This window comes from Vicia villosa, linkage group LG3 (genome assembly GCF_029867415.1).
Source record: "Vicia villosa cultivar HV-30 ecotype Madison, WI linkage group LG3, Vvil1.0, whole genome shotgun sequence".
NCBI lineage: Eukaryota > Viridiplantae > Streptophyta > Magnoliopsida > Fabales > Fabaceae > Vicia > Vicia villosa.
This window is the reverse complement of record NC_081182.1, coordinates 72,303,935-72,323,493: the sequence shown is the minus strand read 5'-3', so window position 1 is coordinate 72,323,493 and position 19,559 is coordinate 72,303,935. Positions and strand designations below refer to the sequence as shown.

Here is a 19,559-nt window from a genome sequence, read left to right as displayed (position 1 = left end):
AAGAAAACTGCTCCAACAGGTGGTGAAAAACAGAAACAAAAGAAGGAAAAGAAGACTGCATCAACAAGTGGTAGCAAGACAAAACAGCCAAGAACATCTGTTGGTCAAACAATTGCTGAAGAGTGTGGAACATCATCACAAGCACCACAACAAACTCAACAAACTCAGCAATCAGAATGCTAGATTATGTGTCAATTTGGTTTATGTGTCATTATGTTTCATGAGTCATTTTGGACAAGTTTGTATCAAACTCATTTAGGTTATGTTATTTTGTTAAGCCTTTTGTTAAGTCATCCTGTAATGAACAAGGTTATGTGTCATTTTGGTTATGTAATGAACAAGATATGTCATTTTGAATTAAATGTTTGCCACAAATATCAGTTAACACATTTCAGTTGAATAATTACACATATCAGTTATCACAAACTCATTATTAAACCAAAATTTTAATTCATTAATATTGGAGATCAATGTTACATAATACGCTTCCATTACATATAATACCATTCAACTAGACATAACTCACAACTGTAAACTCCATTACAACTCTATTCCTAATTCATTATGCATGATGCAATTAGACCTAACAATAGCACAAAAGAAATCACAACTGTAAACTTCAACTGCACTTTCAGGTACTTTAGCTTCATCTTCAATTCATCTTCTTTCACATTGGATTCGATCACTTTACACTTCTCTGCATTTAATCTTTGCTCTAATGAACATATCAAATCCTTTGCTCTTGAGCTCATCTCTTCATCATACCATTCAAAGTGATTGCACCCTTTCTTTCCATACAGCTACAAAACATGAAAGAAGATGAGGTGACATTTACAGATGAAAAAATACACTAACATCCAGAATATGTAAGCTTGAGATGAAAAACAGTACCTTGTACATTCAACACCCATAAAAACGCCTCCCTGGATTAGCATCCGTCCATGAAGTCATTAACGACGCATCAAGGCCACATTTACACTCTCCTTGGTGGTATCTTTGCTTTGTCGAGCTTTTGCTTCCATGGGAATACTGTGACATGCTTCCAACTTTCGGATGAAGAAGATTTTGCAATTGCAGAAGAAATGGATTGTGGAAGTTAGGGTTCACGAGCCAATTGCAGAAGAGAGTGATTATGGAAGATGTGAATTTTTGAAATTAAGGTTCACAAATGAAAGGGGATACAAATGGGATAGAAAGGGGATGATTGAATTAAAATTCTAAAATGTTTTTTTATAAGATTTTATATATTCTGCAAATTAAAAAAACATTTTTTAATTCAACCAAATGTTTTAAATGACGTGGCACAAGACTTCATGAGCCAACTCAGCATTCAAATGAGCCACATCCTCAAAAGTGGAGGGGGACTTCAAAAAAACCCAAAAAGTGTTTAAATGAGGGATCAAAAGGCTGAGTTTTTTTAAAGGGGGGACTAAAACGTTAAAAGTATTGAAATATGGGGACTAAAACGGTATTTAAGCCTAAATTTTTTTTAAAAAATGTGTGTATTTAATACATTGGACATTGAAGTATTGATTTTTTCTAAAAAATATTTTATAATTATTTAATATATTTAAAGAATGTTTTAGAAACACTCATTAGCATAACCCTTTAAATAATTAAACTGTAAATTAAAATTTTAATTTAATCTATAAACCGACTGGTCATTAAATACCTGGTTTAATTAACTGCTTACATATTAAAAAATATATATTTTTTCCATTTTTTGTATTATATATTTCTTTAGACTTGTTAAAGTTATTATAAAAATTTAATAATTATTATATAAAAAAAGAAATTACGAAATCTTTTTATAAATTATTCTTTACTAATTGTATGAAGAAAATAAAAACCACCTTAAAAATTTGGTATGATTACTCAAGAGGGCTGTGAGTTCTGCATCGAGAAGGAGAGTATTTAGTATTTATCTTTTCTCTGCAGGGATATGCACAATATTTGAAGAAGGTGCTGCTTTGGGTGAATATGAATCATAGTCTCCATGAGTGGGATCGTCGTGAGGTTGACTAGATGATTAATACGAGCAAACATAAAGGTTGGTGCACCAGAGTTCTTCGGACAACGTTTTGCAAAAACCATTTATGCATGTTGGATGTATAGAAATAGGAAAGTGTATAGGAATGATAATAGCAATATTGACCATAGTAATATAGCAAAAGACATTATATAAAAGATTGTGCATAAATATTGGCGGAATAGTAAGTTACATGAGCATGTGGCTTAAGTGAGTTTATAAGTTGGGCTCGATAGGAGTAGTGGAGTCGCTTTGTGTATTGAACTGTTTTTGTGGATATATGAAATATCTTATTTCTCTAAATAAATTGTATGAAGAAAATAAATTTAAATAATTAAAAGAAGAGAAGATAATAAATATTCAAAAATATAGTAAAAAATAATATTAATGATATATTGATATTGTAAAATAATTAATAACAAAATATTAGTACAATTTTTTTCTCAAAATGACTTATAACTAAAAAATAGAAGGAGTATTTGTTTATTCATATTTATTACTATAAGTAAAAATGAAGAAATATTGATTTGGGAATAATACAATAATATTAAATAAAAGTATAATTAGAAAAAAATAATTAAAATTATATTAAAAATTGAAATGATTAGTTATTTTGAAATAGTACTATTTAATTATAATGGATCACAGAGAGTAATATAAATATAACACTTACATTTGATTCTTTTTATTAGAGACAAATTCAATAAATCACACCGATTTAAATTTAAAAAAAAAAATTTCATCCCTTAACTTTGGCTCGGGATCTATTATGGTCCCTTAACTTTTAAAAAGTTCAAATCAATCCCTTAAGTCTTAAAACAAAGCATGTTAGTCCTTTATGTTAGATCTGTTAGTCAAAGTCAAAATCAGGATCCAGTTGGCATACATGTGGTGCTGATATGGATAAAATATTATGTTTATTTCAAAATATCAAACAAAAATTACTAAAACCCAAAAAATTTAATGTTCATTGAAGAATGAAACTGCTGTTGTTTCAATGTTCATGTGGTGCTGATATTGGATTTTCTCTGTGTCTCCGTGAAGAATGAAATTGCTGCTGTTGGTGTTGATTTTGTTGCTGCAAAGAAGAAAGTTGATGCCGCCGTTCAGGGCGTTTCAAAACGGGAACCCAAGTACTTTTAAAATGAGTTTGACAGTGAAACCCTCTGCTCTTACAACAAGTTCTGCATCTAAGATGAGGACAGTCTTTCTTTGCTTGGTTACCGCAATCTTGACAGTTCATTCCACCGTCGCTTAAACCACCACCGGAAGACCTCATCACTGTTAATCCAAAATTTAATTGTTGAAACCGAAACACTCGCGTATAACCCTTCTATGACCGCAAACCATGACCACTATCTCGTTTCCATCACCGTCCAAACTCTAACATCACCACGACCTTCTTGCAGCTTCTCAAACACTATCGATATTCAGTATTTCGTTCACTATTGTGTTCCGTTTTCGGTTTTGTTTTCGTTTGATCTTAAGCTTAGTGTGTGTGTTAGTTGCAACCAGATCTAGCATTTGAGAAAGAAAACGAACAAATTGGAAAAGAAAAAGTTGTGAACAAATTGGAAAGAAAAAGTTATGAACAAATTGAAAACCCTTTGTGTGTTCATTGTTGGTTTCAGTTTTTGTTGATTTCAGTTTTAGTTGATGTAGAAGTTGATGAACAAATTGGAAACCCTTTGTGTGTGAACAAATTGGAAATCCTTTGTGTGTTTTCTGGATTTTTTTGTGTGTTAATGAATGTGAGTTCTGGTCCCACAGCTTCGTAAACTCATTCATCATGGTATAACAAAACTCTTGCATCATCATCTCACGAAAGTCTCTCAACCCCTGACACACAAAATTCTCCACAACCGAGATCCTTTCTTCTACTGTTTCCATTTGATCTGACAACTTAGGTGGCACGTAGAAGACAAGAATTCACTGGTACCTCTTGAAGATCCGGCAGGTCGGACCAATGATAGAACTTATAGAAAAAAGAATTAAGGAAACAATATAAAGGAATGGTGAAATGAAGTTTTTGTATTAATGGAAGGAAAGGAAAATAGGTAAGTGTATAACCAGAGCAGAGCTCCTCCATAGAATACAATCTCCTAGTACAATGATAACAATAATCGTGCGTGAGTCTGAAAAACACTCCCCTCCTTCCTATATCTCTCACTACTAACAACCTTCCCAAGAATCAAGGATTTCCTTTTCCAGGTCACTAATAGAATTATTCATTACTTTCTTACCCCTGCGAACATACACTCTCCAAACAACAGGATTGAACCTTTCATTATTAACAGGCCCAACAGTAGTTGTTCTATCAAATACCATATTTTATGTACATATATTCCCCTTCACACATAATCAACTTCATAATTAAACTACCCCTCAACCTATACATCACCCTATCCATGATATTTCTTTTGACTAATCATTCCACACCTATCCAAAAAACTGCCAACACACCCAACATACCCCCTATTTATGCTAATAATATCCCTAATTCTCACAACACTTCCCCTCACATTCATTCTCCATATCCCACATCCAACGAACTTATAAAGTCTACCTGGATAATTGAACCTCCAACTTACTTCAAAGACTATCATTATGAGCTATTACAAGGTACTTCTCGCACCCATCGTTCAACCAACACCAGTACTATTCCTTATCCTTTATCTCTCTTCATTTCTTATACTAATCTGTCTAAACAACATAAATTTTTTAGCTTAAAAATTCAACTCTAAAAGAACCTACTCTTTACTCCTTTTCTATTTTTGACCCTAATTGACAACAAGCCATTCAACAATAACTTAAATCTATAATTGATACTCACATTTAGGATTTAACCACCTCTTCCACCCCTAATAAATTGGCTATTGGATTACTTTCTCTAATCATAGGTCTTAGATTACTTTCTCTAATCATATAAATGATAATAATTAGACTGCTATTATATATTATATAGGGTTAATAGTAGTTCACCTTCCTGTAATGTTAGCAAATTTTGCTTTTCCCCCCTCCCTACCTTTTGGCAACGGTTTTTTCTAAAAAACCGTTGCCAAAACCTGCCTTTGGCAACGGTGGGGGGGGGGGGGGGTAAACCGAAACACGGTCATATTACAGGGGGTAAACTACTATTAACCCTATTATATATAACTTCCTCATTCAATTGGTATATTCATCTGTTAGACAATAACATTGCATTTCTCCATGGAGATTTGGAGGAGGAAGTCTATATGAAATGTCACCTTGGAATAAAAGTCTCTACAAACTTGGTCTATAAAGTTAACAAATCAATACATGGCTTGAAACAATCCAGTCATCAATGGAACCAAAAATTGACTTCCACTTTATTTAACTTAGGGTTTTCTCACTCAAAATCCAATTACTTCATATTTACCAAAAAAATATGCTAGTTCTTTCATTGTCATACTGGTTTATGTTAATGATTTAATACTTGCAGAAAACAATATTACATAAATTTAACATATTAACTCTCTCATAGACACCAAATTTAGTATCAAAGATCTAGGCAACCTAAAGTTCTTTCTTGGATTTGAGATTCTTAGGTTTTCTAAAGGAATACCATTATGTCAATGAAATGTTAAGCCTATGGATCTAAGACACAAACTTGATACAAATGTTGTGCCACTGCTATATGATCCTACCCAAATCAAAAGCATAATAGGTAAAGTATCATATCTAACACATTATAGGCTTGATATTATTTTTGTGTGTGATGGTTAAGTAAACAATTGTCAAAACCAACCAACACTCATCTACAATGGCAGATCCAAAACATTTTGTAGGCGGGGGCAAGAAAATTTTTATAGATAAAAATTAAATGTTCATAAAATAATTTAAACTATTACAAATTACAATTGTTTTTTATGTATATTTTTGTGTGTGAATGAATTATATTATATTATCAATGTTTTAAAAGATAAACATAACTCTTTTGTATTAAACAAAATATGAATTTCATTCTACTTATTATTGAAGAAAATATCACTCTCTTGATTGATAATAGAATTATTTGCAAATAAAATATTCAGATATTCTTAATTTTATGATGATAGCATGATATTTTATTATTATTTATAATGTTAATAGAAAAATTTTTAAATAAAATTTCAATAATATATTTTTCAATAATGTTAATACAATGTTAATCAATTCATCCATTTAATACAAAGTTCATAATAAAATATTTTTAAACTTATGAGTAATTAAAAAGATAAAATTAATAAAATATTTAACACCTAACCGATTTTTCAACTATATTTGTAAAAATAATCTAATGTATTGGTTTGAAAACTCATATTAAGTTTTTTTTTTTAAATTTTTAAAATGACCATAAGACTATAGAAGAATGTGGTAAAGTATAATTAAAACAAATAAGTAGCATGTTTTTTTTTTAATTAGTAAGAGAAGTTTTCATTTTGAAATTTGACAAAAATAAGAATTAAACATTGAATCAATATATATGATTTAGTATTCATGGTTACTATTTTTATGGGGTCAAAAGCCTCAACCCCCACAACATAGATCCGCCCCAACTCATATACAAACAACAATTAAAATAATCCGATATGTCAAGAATCCATTTGCCATTGGCCTCTTCTTCATACAAAACTCTAACCTCACTCTCGCAGGGTTCATTGACTCGAACTAGGGAGCATGTCTATATGGTCGGCCTAATCAATCTAAAGATCATGTTCTAATTTTAAAAAAGGCCTAAATTAAAAAGGGAGTATAATTTTAATAATGAAAAATAGTGCACCAAAAAAATAATTATATATTAACCAAATGAAGCACCAAAAAAATCAATATTGTTTAAATTATAAATATCATTTCGTACAACTTAAAGTTTCTAAATACTTAAAAAGAGTCTTCATCCAAACATTTTTTGAAGTAAATTCATCAACTAAATATTCATATTTTACTGTTTTCAAAATGACATTTTCAATTACTATCAATGTCAATTCATTAAACTTTTCTTGTGACATGGTAAGCCACAGCCCACAAGTAAGTCTTTAACAACTTCAATTTTGAAAAACTTCTTTCTGCATAAGCAACAATCTCATGAATAGTCAATAAAATTTTATATGCAATAACTATATTAGGAAAACAATCCAAGTCGTTTGAAAATAATAATATATCAATAGTTCTTATGATTTTTTCAGGTAACATTTCTCTTAGTAACTTTAACTCCATAGAAAATTCATTCCCCTCAATATGAGATTGCTCATTAATGTTTCGGTACACGTCCAAAGTTACTACATCCACTACAAGAAATGTGTTGTCTAGCCACGTGAATTAGTGACGTGATTATTACGTGGGTAAAAAAAGGATGTTGCGTTGTGATAAACACGTCACTAAAAATTTTAATATTAAAATATCAAACATAACGTTAATATTGTGTGTCAGGTTTTTGTTTTTTAAAAAAATAGTTGTGACGTGGGAATCACGTCACAACAATAAAATTAATATAAAAAATTAAATAGGCGGGACATTCACTTGGGGGCAAGTTGAAATTTTTTCAAAATTTCAGCAGTGACGTGGAATTCACGTCGCTAATGTGTTGCAGGCTTTTTGTGCAGGCTTTATTGCAGTGAGAGAAGATTATTTATCAAGACATCATAGTTGCATCAACCCATACTTGTAACTTGTGATAAGTAAACAAGAAACAAAAAATAATTTCATACTCTTGATATTTCTCAAATTTCTTATTAAGAGAAACAAATGCTTGATCAACAAGGTAAAGAAAAAAATTAACTTTGAAATATTCTTTTTTTAGATAGCTAGAATATTGGGGTATTCAAAATCTCATCAAACCGTCTTTTTCTTTTAATTATACGTCTTTTCAATCCCACCACAATTTCCTTAGCATTAACTAATGCCTTATAAAAATTTGTTTCTCCACACCTCAAAAAATGAAATGCTCCCCTTTATTTTTTTTTCATAGCAACATCAATAAATATATTCTTTTTTTGTAAAAGCTTACTAACATAATTAATTGCAAATACAGAACTCTACTACTTCAATTACTGCAACCTTTCGTTGTTCAATAAACCTTTTGTGTTCCATAGGCTGCATAAAACATGAACAAATGCATAACCATTTCAATTCTGCTGCATCTCAATACCCTGCGATTTTCGCTCCTCCTCCATCTCAAGACAAATCCTTCGTCTCCATCACCTCCGCTGTGATTTTCACTCCTCCTCCATCTCAAGACACTACCTTCGTCTCCATCACCTCCGTCTCTAACTTCTGTTTAACACTGTTTACATTCATCTCCATTTGATTCATCTTTGATAATTAACTGATATCTCTACTCTTCTTGCAGTGTTTGTAGGTGAAACATGTCTCGCCCAATTGAGCCATTGAAAGAAATCAATAATTCCAAAGATTTGTGGAAGATCGCAGTTAGATGCAAGCATCTATGGTCTGTCACAAGTTCTTCAAACAAAGAACACATGGAGATGGTTTTGGTTGATTCTAAGGTACTGTAGCAAGATATGGTTCCCCACTGATTACTTATAATATGTTTTCTGTTGATTAACCACTAATGATGAAATGTTGATTTCTTGCAGCGTGATATGATTCAAGCTGTTGTCCCTGCTTATTTGCTTTCGAAATTCAAATCTGAAATTGAAACAGGAAACTCTTATATCATGCAAAATTTTAAAGTTGGGAAGAATGATTTTGCTTTTAAGTCGACAAATCATACATACAAATTGGTTTTTTGTGGGTCAATTTATGTTAAGAAAGAAGAATTTCCTGACATCCCTCATAACTACCTTAACATTATTGGTTTAAATTCCATAGTTGAAGGAAGGTTTCAATCAAATGTTTTGGTTGGTAAGTTCCCTACACCCTAAATTCATGTGTTATAATTTTTTTGTCGAATAAATTTAACCAATCCATTTTTTATTTGTTAGATTTGATTGGAGGAATCACTGATATCTCTCAAACCCAAGTTAACGGTGACAACAGCAAGAACAGAATAGTTTTTTCAATTGTATATGCTAGCAAAACAGTTATACAATGTACTCTTTGGGGGCAACTTGCAGTTCAGCTATATGACTATTATAAAAATAATAAGCAAGCCTCTGATATTGTCATTGTGCTAATAAATGCAAGGGTTAAAGAGGCTCAAGGTAATTATGCATGATACAATAGGTTACATGTAACTGTATATTTTCTTTTATATCCAACAGTTGTAACTGTTTCTTCAATTTCTTGTGATTCAGGAGGATTTCCAGTTAGTGTTTCCAACACATAGAATGGAACGAAATTGTTGATTAATGACCTTGCTATTGAAGAAGTCAAGAATCTAAAAGAAAGGTATTAAAGCATGTGTTTATTTCTTTATTATATGGTTTGGAATGCTTATTGATCTTCTTCTTAACTGTCTTGCAAGAGATAAATTTAACTTAATTCGTTGTTGGTTTTCTTCTTAAGTGGTTTTCTTAAATATTGTGTTTACATTTTTCAGACTTGGTGTTGATTTGCCTTTGTTATCATCTTCAAGTGTACAAGTTGAGGCAACGCAAAACTCATTTTATTTTGACTATGACAAATTTGTTTGGAAGGCTGAAATAATGAGTCTCTCTGAGATAACAAATCTGCAACATGTAAGAATGATTGATTGTTTCCTTATTTTGTTATCATTCTTAAAGCATCATATAACTGTAACTTATATTGGCCAACTTTGTAGGAAACAACCTGTGTTACCGTTGCTACCCTCGATAAGTTTGATGCTGGACAGATGGGATGGTACTATGATGACTGTGTGGAATGCACAAGGAGTGTGACTGCCAAGGATGGAAAGCTGAAGTGTTTTAAGGAGCATATTAGCCCAGAACCTGTGCCACGGTATACTTTATATCCATTTTCCATTTCCAACTGGTAATGTTTATATTCTCTTACAAACAATGAAGATTGATGTGTTCTCCTGTATGCCATGAATCATTTAGGTATAAGCTTAATATAACAACTGTTGACGGTAGTTCGAAGGCAAAGTTCGTCTTTTGGGACACAGACTGCGTGAAGTTAATTGGGAAGTCTGCTCTTCAAATGAAAATGGATTTAACACAGGTATGTAAATATTGCATACAACAATATTTAAATCAATTTTTTTAAGGTGTCTAATACTTTTTATTCTTATAGTCTGGTGATTACGATCCACTTGAATTCCCTTACGAACTTGACTCAATATTGAAAAATGAATTGGCAATTAGAGCTGTTTATCATCCTAAAAATGGACGACTTTCGGTCATTGGCTTCAAAACTGATGAAGATGTCCGTAATAAAATTAAGGACAAGTTTCAAATTTGAAGAGGTAACCTTTGTAATCTTCGTTTGATGCGTGCTGAGTTATCTTAGGTTGTACACTAACTGTTTGTTATTTTCACCAGACCTCAAAACTTCGAGCACCAGAACCTCTGTCCCAGGATGATATGAATAGCATTTCTGTATATATTTTTTACATGTGCTATTCTTTGTTTGCTGAGCAATATAACAACTGTGTCATAATTTTAAATCTTATTGTTGCCTTTCTTTATTCATGATAGGAACCCGTATCTGCATCTGCAGAAATGACCTGACCATTGAAAATTCAGGACTCATTCCATGTAAGAGACTTATAAATGATGCAGTAGAAGATAATGATAGTGTACAACAATCATCAACCAAGATGGCCAAAGATATTAAAGAGGAGAAATAGTTAGCTTCAAAATTTATAAGTTTTAAATTTACATTGCCTTATGATCAAGACAATTGGTTTATTTAAGTTGTTGAGTGATGTTTTGTTTTGTTGTTCTGGTACTGAGTTTATCATGATTGTTGAATTAATTTTTTATATAGACAGAGTTTTTCTGAATTTGAGTTGCCCCATTTAGTTATGATATAGACATGATTTTCCTGGATTTGAGTTTATCATGATGTGCATTGTTTCAAATATACTTCTGTTTGAAATGTTTCTAATGAATTTGAAATTGAATTGCTTAAATGATATACCCTTGCTGTCATATATAAATTGAAGATTCCAATTGATCGAATTCTGAAAAACATAAAAGTTTTATCTTGAACACTGTCATGTTGTATTGATATGCATTTGTATATGTTTTAAAAGTTATAGTTGCTGGCATGGTTTATATTCTAAGTAAAAAACAAACACTCTAATTAAAAAACACACTATCTAAATAAGCCTAACTACCCCCATATTAAAAAACATAAACTTGGTCATTTTGTGATTCTGACATTGTTAAATTGAAAATGCCCATAAATATACAACAATGTAAATCAATGTTATTAACAGATATGTGAATAACAGTTATGAAAAACTCTGTAGAGGTTTAGGTGAAACCTTACAAATTGATTGTAACAGGTTTTGGAAAACTATAAGTGTCATCATTACATAGATATTGGCTGACCCTTGGGATTGTGTGTGACAGATTAGGTTTCTAAATCTAAAATTATGAGTTTATTCTTGACAAGCCCATGGAACTTAAACCATTAAGCAAATTATGAAGTTGTGTTAATAATATATTTAGAAGTTCAAGTAAATTTACACATTGCAATCAATAGATCCAGTATAAACAAAATAAGTAACCTTATCTTGAATACTGTCATGGTTTAAGTTGTAAACAAGCCCACATAAGTAAAGGCATCAACCGAAAATGGACAGACAATGTGTACACATTGCAAATTTAACGAGAAAATTAAAGAACCACACCATAGATGCAAATTTAAACATTAAAGATAATGTAGTACTACCTTCATTATGAAGGTTACTTAATCATACATCAAAATATGACATGGCCAATAAAACAAAAGTTATCAGCAACATGTCTAAAACAACATTAACAAAAAACTGATTGTTTTGATGGTACCCACAGTTAAGTTAAAATCAAAGACAAAAAACAAACACACATAGATAAGCTAACTTAATTGCTGGTCTGCTTGACTTTTCTGTCAACCCTCGCGTACTAGATTTCCTGGTCTGAATTATAGTTGAATACCACCTTATCTCCAACCTTCAGCTTTCTGACCTTTACAAATGCATACCAACCATATCCAAGATACATCTCCACGTATTTTCTGTTTGACTTCAGAATCTTACACTCATAAAAAGACAAGTCTTCAAGATCATAAAGCCTGCATCCTGTTATGTCTGGTCTTAGAGCTTTCTTTATCACCTCCTGAGGGAATTGCTGCATCACAAATTGGTTATTGTTACAAATTTTCACATCATTAATCGTACAAATATCACTTTAATATTGAAATCAGAAAGCTGATAAATGATGCAGTAGAAGATAATGAATAGTCTACAACAATCATCAACCAAGATGGCCAAAGATATTAAAAGGGAGAAATAGTTACATGATTTTTTCTAAGTTTTAAATTTACCATGCTTTATGATCAAGACAATTAGTTTATTTAAGTTGTTAAATGATGTTTGGTTTCGTTGTTGCATTACAAATTTATTGTTGTTACGAATGTTCACATCATTAATCGTACAAAGTAAAGTACTATTGAAATCAGAAATCTTACTATCACTTGATGACCTCTAACTTGGGACTTGGTGATCTCGTTTTCCCATGATATCTCTTTCTGCAGCACTTGATCATTGTTATTCACCTGAGAAGGCTGGGCAGCATCATGCTCCACTTTCACATCCTTCAACAGCGCATCATGGTTTGCTCCAGAGGTTTGCCCTAATTCATTCACCAAAGCAGCAGGTTGGATCTTTGAGCTTTGCCCTATTTCATCCTCCTCAACTTTCACTTCTTTCAATACAAATTTGGTGTTTCCATCAGAGACTTCATCGTCATCAGCTTTCATGCCTAATATGCAGTTGATTTCCTCAGTGTCGAGAGACAAAAACCTGTGTTCAAACAGAAGTTACCAAGGTTGTTTCCAAATTATTAAAAAAACGATAAAATGGATCTTACAACAAAGACAAACAGAGGTATGTAGATTCTATCCATAACCTTACCCGCCACTCCATGAAGAATAAGACATTTTCTTAGGGATATGTTGAATCAAATGCTTTGGGAGTGTGTTGCTATGACTGGTTTTATATTTGCATGCAGGAGAGAATAGTAAGAGAAGATATGGGATTTGATTTTTGAGTATAACACAAGAAGAAAATCTGGAAGCAAATCTCAAAGGTATGGCCTTGCAAAGCGTGTCTGCCCTTTCACATTACATGTAGAAGTTGTTACTATTCATTGGTGAGGGATTATACTTACTCCATTTACGGTTTCCAATGTTTTTTTTCTTTTAATTTAATTGATTTTTTTCGTTAATGCCATTTTCTGTATTCAATGTTATCATTGATTGTAACCTTTTTGTGGTTTACCAACAGTTTTATTATTTTACCACTAATTGATTAAATGGAATAATTATGCTGACCAAACACTTAACCATCAACTTTAATATCCCCTCTCATATTAATTAACTGTCTTACTGTCATAATTAGAGGGTTAATTATAAAGGCTAAACACGTTAAATCTTATAGCAAATACCATTGTGCATGGACATTTAATAGGTATACACTTCCTTACCATATTCTCTCTGTTTTAATTTGCTGACTGCTCAAATAACAATAATTGCTTTGAGAAAAAACTCTTCACATTTGCATCCTATAGATGCTGTCTTTTATTTTGTTTGCATGAAGTATACTTAGTAAACCTGGAATCACATGATTGTGAGAGTAAGAAAGTTGCAGCATTGGAAAGAAGAAGGAGGAAACAAATCCAGTGAAAGAAGATTGAAAAGAAGTAGAGTTGGTGATAAAGAATTGGGTTTTGAAGTTTGTTTCAGTAGGAACTATCATCCATCCATTGACAACTTCAGAACACCACTGTCTAACATCACTTCTTCAGTGATGAATCAAAGGAATCAAAACTTGAATGCACATCCAGCAAAGCTTCTAAGGTCATCAGCAACAAGTAGAAACGTCAGTGTCAATAAGTTTCAGAATCAAAGGCACCCCAATGCTTATAAATTGAAGTCAAATACAACAACACCCAAAGTTGGTTCATGCAGCTCGAATTCAACATGTACTATGGATACTATGTCCCCTAACCTGGTAGCTGCAACATCATATCAACGAAGAAAGACAATTATTCAACCAAATACACCACGGCTGAGCAGACACCACGCTTTCAATTCTCCTGTCAGCCTCGATACAAACACACCTTCAAGTGGTACAACATCTTCCTTTATTGATCAAGTCTTCAAAAATGTTAATACACATCAAAGTGGATCAGCCGTTTCATCCAGAAAACAATTGAATGTTGGTGCTATTCAATCTATGGCAGCCAATCTATTCAACAAATTCTCAAATATTGATCATTACAGTGAGTCTTCATCCACAAGCAATATTTACCGTAACACACACGTTAATAACGAAGCAGATGAAACCGTTGAAGATGGAACAACGGATGAATCAATATCTGATAGTGATTGTGAGTTCATAAATGCAAATCCTGACTATGACACAACATCAACTCTTGATGATGAAGAAACCATAGAATCAAACTATACGCCGCAAAATCTTCCAGATTCTGGTATATATGTATCGATATATATGACACTTTATTTTATACTTCAAACTAACTAATATGATTTGATTCATGTAAAACATGCCATATTTAATGCTGCAGTCATGAAACATCTATACTTGTGACTATTTTATTCTAAATTATGACTTGCTTTGTGTTTGTTTGAATAATACAGGCTACTCGGATATCGGTGATCCAATTATTGAATGCATACATTGTAGAGCACTGATGTGATATCAAGAGAAGACAGAAAAACGAAAACATAGTGTTGTACCCAAATTCCAATTATGTTGTGGAAATGGTAAAGTTGTGCTACCGCTTTTGAATGAACCGCCGCCGTTACTAAAGCATCTATTGTTTGATGATAATGATACAGACTGTATAAACTATCAGCAGTATTGCAGATTGTACAACATTATGTTTGCCTTTACGTCACCCGGAATGAAGTTTGACAATAGATACCAATCGGCAGGAGGACCGCCTAACATTAGGATACATGGACAGACTTGTCATAGAATTGGGAGCATGCTCCCTTTGGATGGAGAAACACCAAAATTTGCACAGCTTTATATTTATGACACTGAGAATGAGATTCATCATAGAATGAAAGGAATAGGGTAATGCCTGAATTCTTTGTTTTATGACATTATTCAGTTTTACCTTCTTCTATAGTTTATCATAACACATGGACACTAACTATTTTATATAATGTGTTACAGTCATAATCCTAATGTGAATCCAGAAACGGTTAGAAAATTGAAACTTATGCTGGATGAGTTCAACACACATGCTAAAACATTTAGGATGGCAGCAGATCGACTAAAAGATTCTCACGTACATGATCTAAAACTGAAATTAATCGCCGATCGATCCAAGGACGGAAGAGTTTATAATCAACCGACAGTTTCCGAAGTTGCGACACTTATCGTTGGTGATGTTGATACAGGTTCTAAGAGACATATTATACTTGAGAGACAGAGTGGGAAGCTGAAAAGGATAAGTGAGTTTCATCCAAGTTATCTTGCTTTACAATATCCAGTTTTGTTTCCATATGGCGAAGATGGTTTTAGAATTGGTATTCTACACAGAGAAACAAAAGCAAAGAAAAAGAAAAATAAACTTACTATCAGAGAATGGCTTACGTTTCGGATTCAAACCAGACCAACCGAAGCACACACACTTTTGATGTCCAGGAGGCTTTTTCAGTAATTTTTGGTTGATGGTTTCACCATGATGGAGTCTCAAAGGTTGAATTACATACGCAAGCACCGGAAAAAACTAAGAGTTTCAAAGTACTGCAATTTGAACGGTCCAGAACAGGATCAAAACACTCAAGGAGCAAACAAGGGTAAGAGAGTTGTTTTACCATCAACTTATGTTGGAAGTGGAAGATACATGGAACAATTGTATTTTGATGGAATGGCTATTTGTAGCCATATTGGTTTTCTTGACCTTTTTATCACATTTACATGCAATCCAATGTGCCCCGAAGTCAAAAGACTACTTCACACAATGAGGTTGCAGCCCCAATGATCGTCCCGATATTATATCAAGAGTTTTTAAAATTAAGTTGGATGAGTTGTTGTTTGATTTGACTAAGAAGCATGTCTTAGGGAGAGTGGTTGCATGTAAGTCATATTATTAATTTCATGTCGTCAAGCTATGTTTTATGTTTATGACTTCTATTTAAAATCTCATATAATCATAAGCTCTCATTACTATAATTTTTTGCAGATATATACACTATTGAGTTTCAAAAGAGAGGTTTACCACATGCTCATATTTTGCTATTCATGCATCCACAAAGCAAGTATCCCACTCCCGATGACATAAACAACATCATTTCAGCAGAGATACCATCAAAAGAAGATGATGTGGAATTGTATAATCTGGTGAAGAGACATATGATACACGGTCCGTGTGGTTTGGCAAACATGCTGTCACCTTGCATGAAAAACGCAAAATGCTCTAAATTCTTTCCAAAAAAATGGCAGCCTCAGACTATAGTTGATCAGGATGGATATCCTGTGTAGCGAAGGAGGGATACTGGAAACACTGTTACGATAAAGAACGTTGTTCTTGATAACAGATTTGTTGTTCCTCACAATCCATATATGTTGAAGAAATTTCAAGCTCACATTAATATGGAATGGTGTAATCAAGGTACTTCGGTTAAGTACTTATTTAAATATATAAATAAAAGGTATGACAGGATTACCGCTGCTGTCGTAGAAGGAGACAACGACAGTCCTTCGACCACTAAAAATGGCGATGAAATCAAGCAGTATCTTGATTGTAGATATGTCTCACCAAGCGAAGCATGTTGGAGAATATTTTCTTTTCCCATTCATGGAAGGTCTCCTGCAGCAGAAAGATTATATTTTCATCTTGAGGGCGATAATTCGGTATATTATACCGATTACGAACTGATAGATGAGGTCCTTGAAAAACCAAGTGTGAAGGAATCAATGTTTACCGCTTGGATGGAAGCAAACAAAACATATCTAGAGGCCAGAAATCTGACATACTCAAATTTCCTTACTAAGTTTGTTTATGATAAAAGATACCGACGATGGAGACCGCGTAAGAGAGGGCACACCATTGGAAGACTAATCTGGGTTCCTCCAAATACAGGTAAGCTGTATTACCTAAGAATGATGCTGACTGTTGCAAAAGGGCCAAGATGCTACGAGGATATAAAAAAGGTCGGTGGAATTGTTCGGGACAGTTTTAGAGATGCATGTTTTGAAATGGGATTTCTTAATGATGACAAGGAATATGTTGCAGCCATTAATGAGGCCAAAGATTGGGGTTCGGGATATTTTTTGAGAAAGTTATTTGTAACTATGCTACTATCCGGTACAATTAATAGACCGCGTCACGTTTGGCAAAAAACTTGGAAGACGTTGTCCGACGGTATTCTGCACCGACGAAGACAGTTAACTAATATAAGAGGTACATTGTTGTGATATATTTATAGTTAAATTATTTGTTGTGTGTATAACAAGCATTTATGCATATCTCAAATTGATGTTTTCACAAACAAGGAATCTTCAAAAATATGTTCATTCTGATCTGTACATCGATTTTAGAATCATAAATTTGAATGTAACATGCAATAACTTACTGTGCTGCTGTAATGCATGTATTGTTAATTGATACCCTTATCAATTAACTTCCATGCCACCACATATCAAGTTTTAATTGGTGTTTTTTTATACGTATGCAGTTAACATAAGCTGAGTTGAAAAACTTGACACTCATTGAGATTGAGAATATGTTGCAATCCAATCGAAGAAGTTTGCACGAATTCAAAGACATGCCTAATCCGGATGCTTATGTCACACGGCACGTTGGGAATAGACTGATTTACGAAGAACATGATTACAATACCGAAACTGAGCGAGAAAACTTCAATAATCTCTTTCGTGCTCTTACAGGTGATATTTTATATTTATACTATTTGATGGCATAAGTTGACACTCCCACTGGTAGACATTTTTTGAAATATAACAATTTACATTATGCACGATAGATGAACAACGCTCAATCTTTGAAAAAAATCATGGAAGCTGTCGGAAAACAAAGAGGAGGGGTCTTTTTTTTACATGGTTATGGAGGGACCGGTAAAACTTTCATGTGGAGGACACTATCAAGTGCACTTCGTTTGAAGAAAAAAATTGTGCTTGCCGTTGCTTCAAGCGATATAGCTTCATTATTATTATCAGGTGGACGAACTGCTCATTCCAAGTTCAAAATTCCTGTGCCAACACTCGACAACTCCACTTGCAATATTGACAAAAACACTGAACATTCTCAGTTATTCGAGGCAACAGACGTGATAATATGGGATGAAGCACCTATGGCTCATAAAAATTGTTTTGATGCATTGGATAGAACACTTAAAGACGTCATGACCAAGAAGGGTCTTGGGAATAAAATCTTCGGCGACAAAGTTGTTGTTTTTGGAGGAGACTTCAGACAGATTCTTCCAGTTGTTCCGAGAGCAGGGCGTTCTGATATTGTTCATGCATCCATATGCTCCTCTTATATCTGGGACTATTGTCAGGTTCTAACACTAACAAAAAACACGAGACTTCAGCAGGGAAGCGATAATACAAGTTCTAGGGAATTAGCCGAGTTCTCAAAATGGATTTTAAATGTCGGTGATGGTAAGATATCTGAACCAAATGATGGATTGGTGGACATAGAGATTCCTCAAGATTTATTGATTACCAATTATGAAGATCCTATCAAAGCTATTGTTGAAAATACATATCCCAATTTGGTTAATGTATTCCAAGATGTTGCATATCTACAAGGAAAAGCAATTCTTGCCTCAACCATTGAAGTTGTGGATAAGATCAATCATTATGTATTGGACCTTATACCAGGTAAAAAATTATTTATTCTTTTTTTGGTGCATGGGAAAAAGAATATGTCAAATATCATTTTGAATTTACTAATGTTCGTATCTTTCTGTTATTTTTTTTAGGAGAAGAGAAAGAGTATCTTAGTTACGATTCAATTGATAGAACTGATACGAGTTATACCAAAGCTTATGAAGTGTTAACTCCAGAATTTCTTAGCAAATTAAGAACATCAGGTTTACCAAATCATAGAATCAAATTGAAAGTTGGTACTCCCATTATGCTTATGAGAAATTTGGACCAATCAGATGGATTGTGTAATGGAACAAGATTGATTGTCACAAGATTGGCCAATCACGTCATTGAGGCAAAAATTATTTCTGGCAAGAACATAGGTAACCTTTTTTACATTCCTCGAATGTCTATGTCACCTTCTGAGTCACCGTGGCCATTTAAGTTGATTAGGAGACAATTTCCGATTATTGTCTCTTACGCAATGACAATTAATAAGTCTCAAGGCCAGTCTCTTGATAGTGTTGGGTTGCATTTTCCTTCTCCCGTGTTTAGTCATGGACAACTTTA

General features: G+C 33.0%; 1 protein-coding gene across 1 annotated transcript; it reads left to right on the top strand.

Annotated features, from left to right (window-relative positions):
- The first annotated feature begins 8,394 nt into the window (after nucleotides 1-8,394).
- LOC131658312 (uncharacterized) lies at nucleotides 8,395-10,760 on the top strand. Its single transcript, XM_058927620.1, has 9 exons — nucleotides 8,395-8,535; nucleotides 8,626-8,893; nucleotides 8,974-9,192; nucleotides 9,358-9,379; nucleotides 9,531-9,669; nucleotides 9,753-9,910; nucleotides 10,012-10,132; nucleotides 10,205-10,340; nucleotides 10,609-10,760. Exons 1-9 carry the CDS (start codon nucleotides 8,395-8,397, stop codon nucleotides 10,758-10,760), a joined length of 1,356 nt encoding a protein of 451 aa, XP_058783603.1.
- The last annotated feature ends 8,799 nt before the right edge of the window (nucleotides 10,761-19,559 follow it).

Bases quoted from the DNA above. Each gene is read 5' to 3' on its own strand.
- LOC131658312 (XM_058927620.1), top strand. From the start codon at position 8,395: ATGTCTCGCCCAATTGAGCCATTGAAAGAAATCAATAATTCCAAAGAT. The intron at 9,193-9,357 runs GTAATTATGCAT...TTGCTATTGAAG, and splicing joins AAGGGTTAAAGAGGCTCAAG to AAGTCAAGAATCTAAAAGAA. The intron at 9,670-9,752 runs GTAAGAATGATT...CCAACTTTGTAG, and splicing joins AGATAACAAATCTGCAACAT to GAAACAACCTGTGTTACCGT.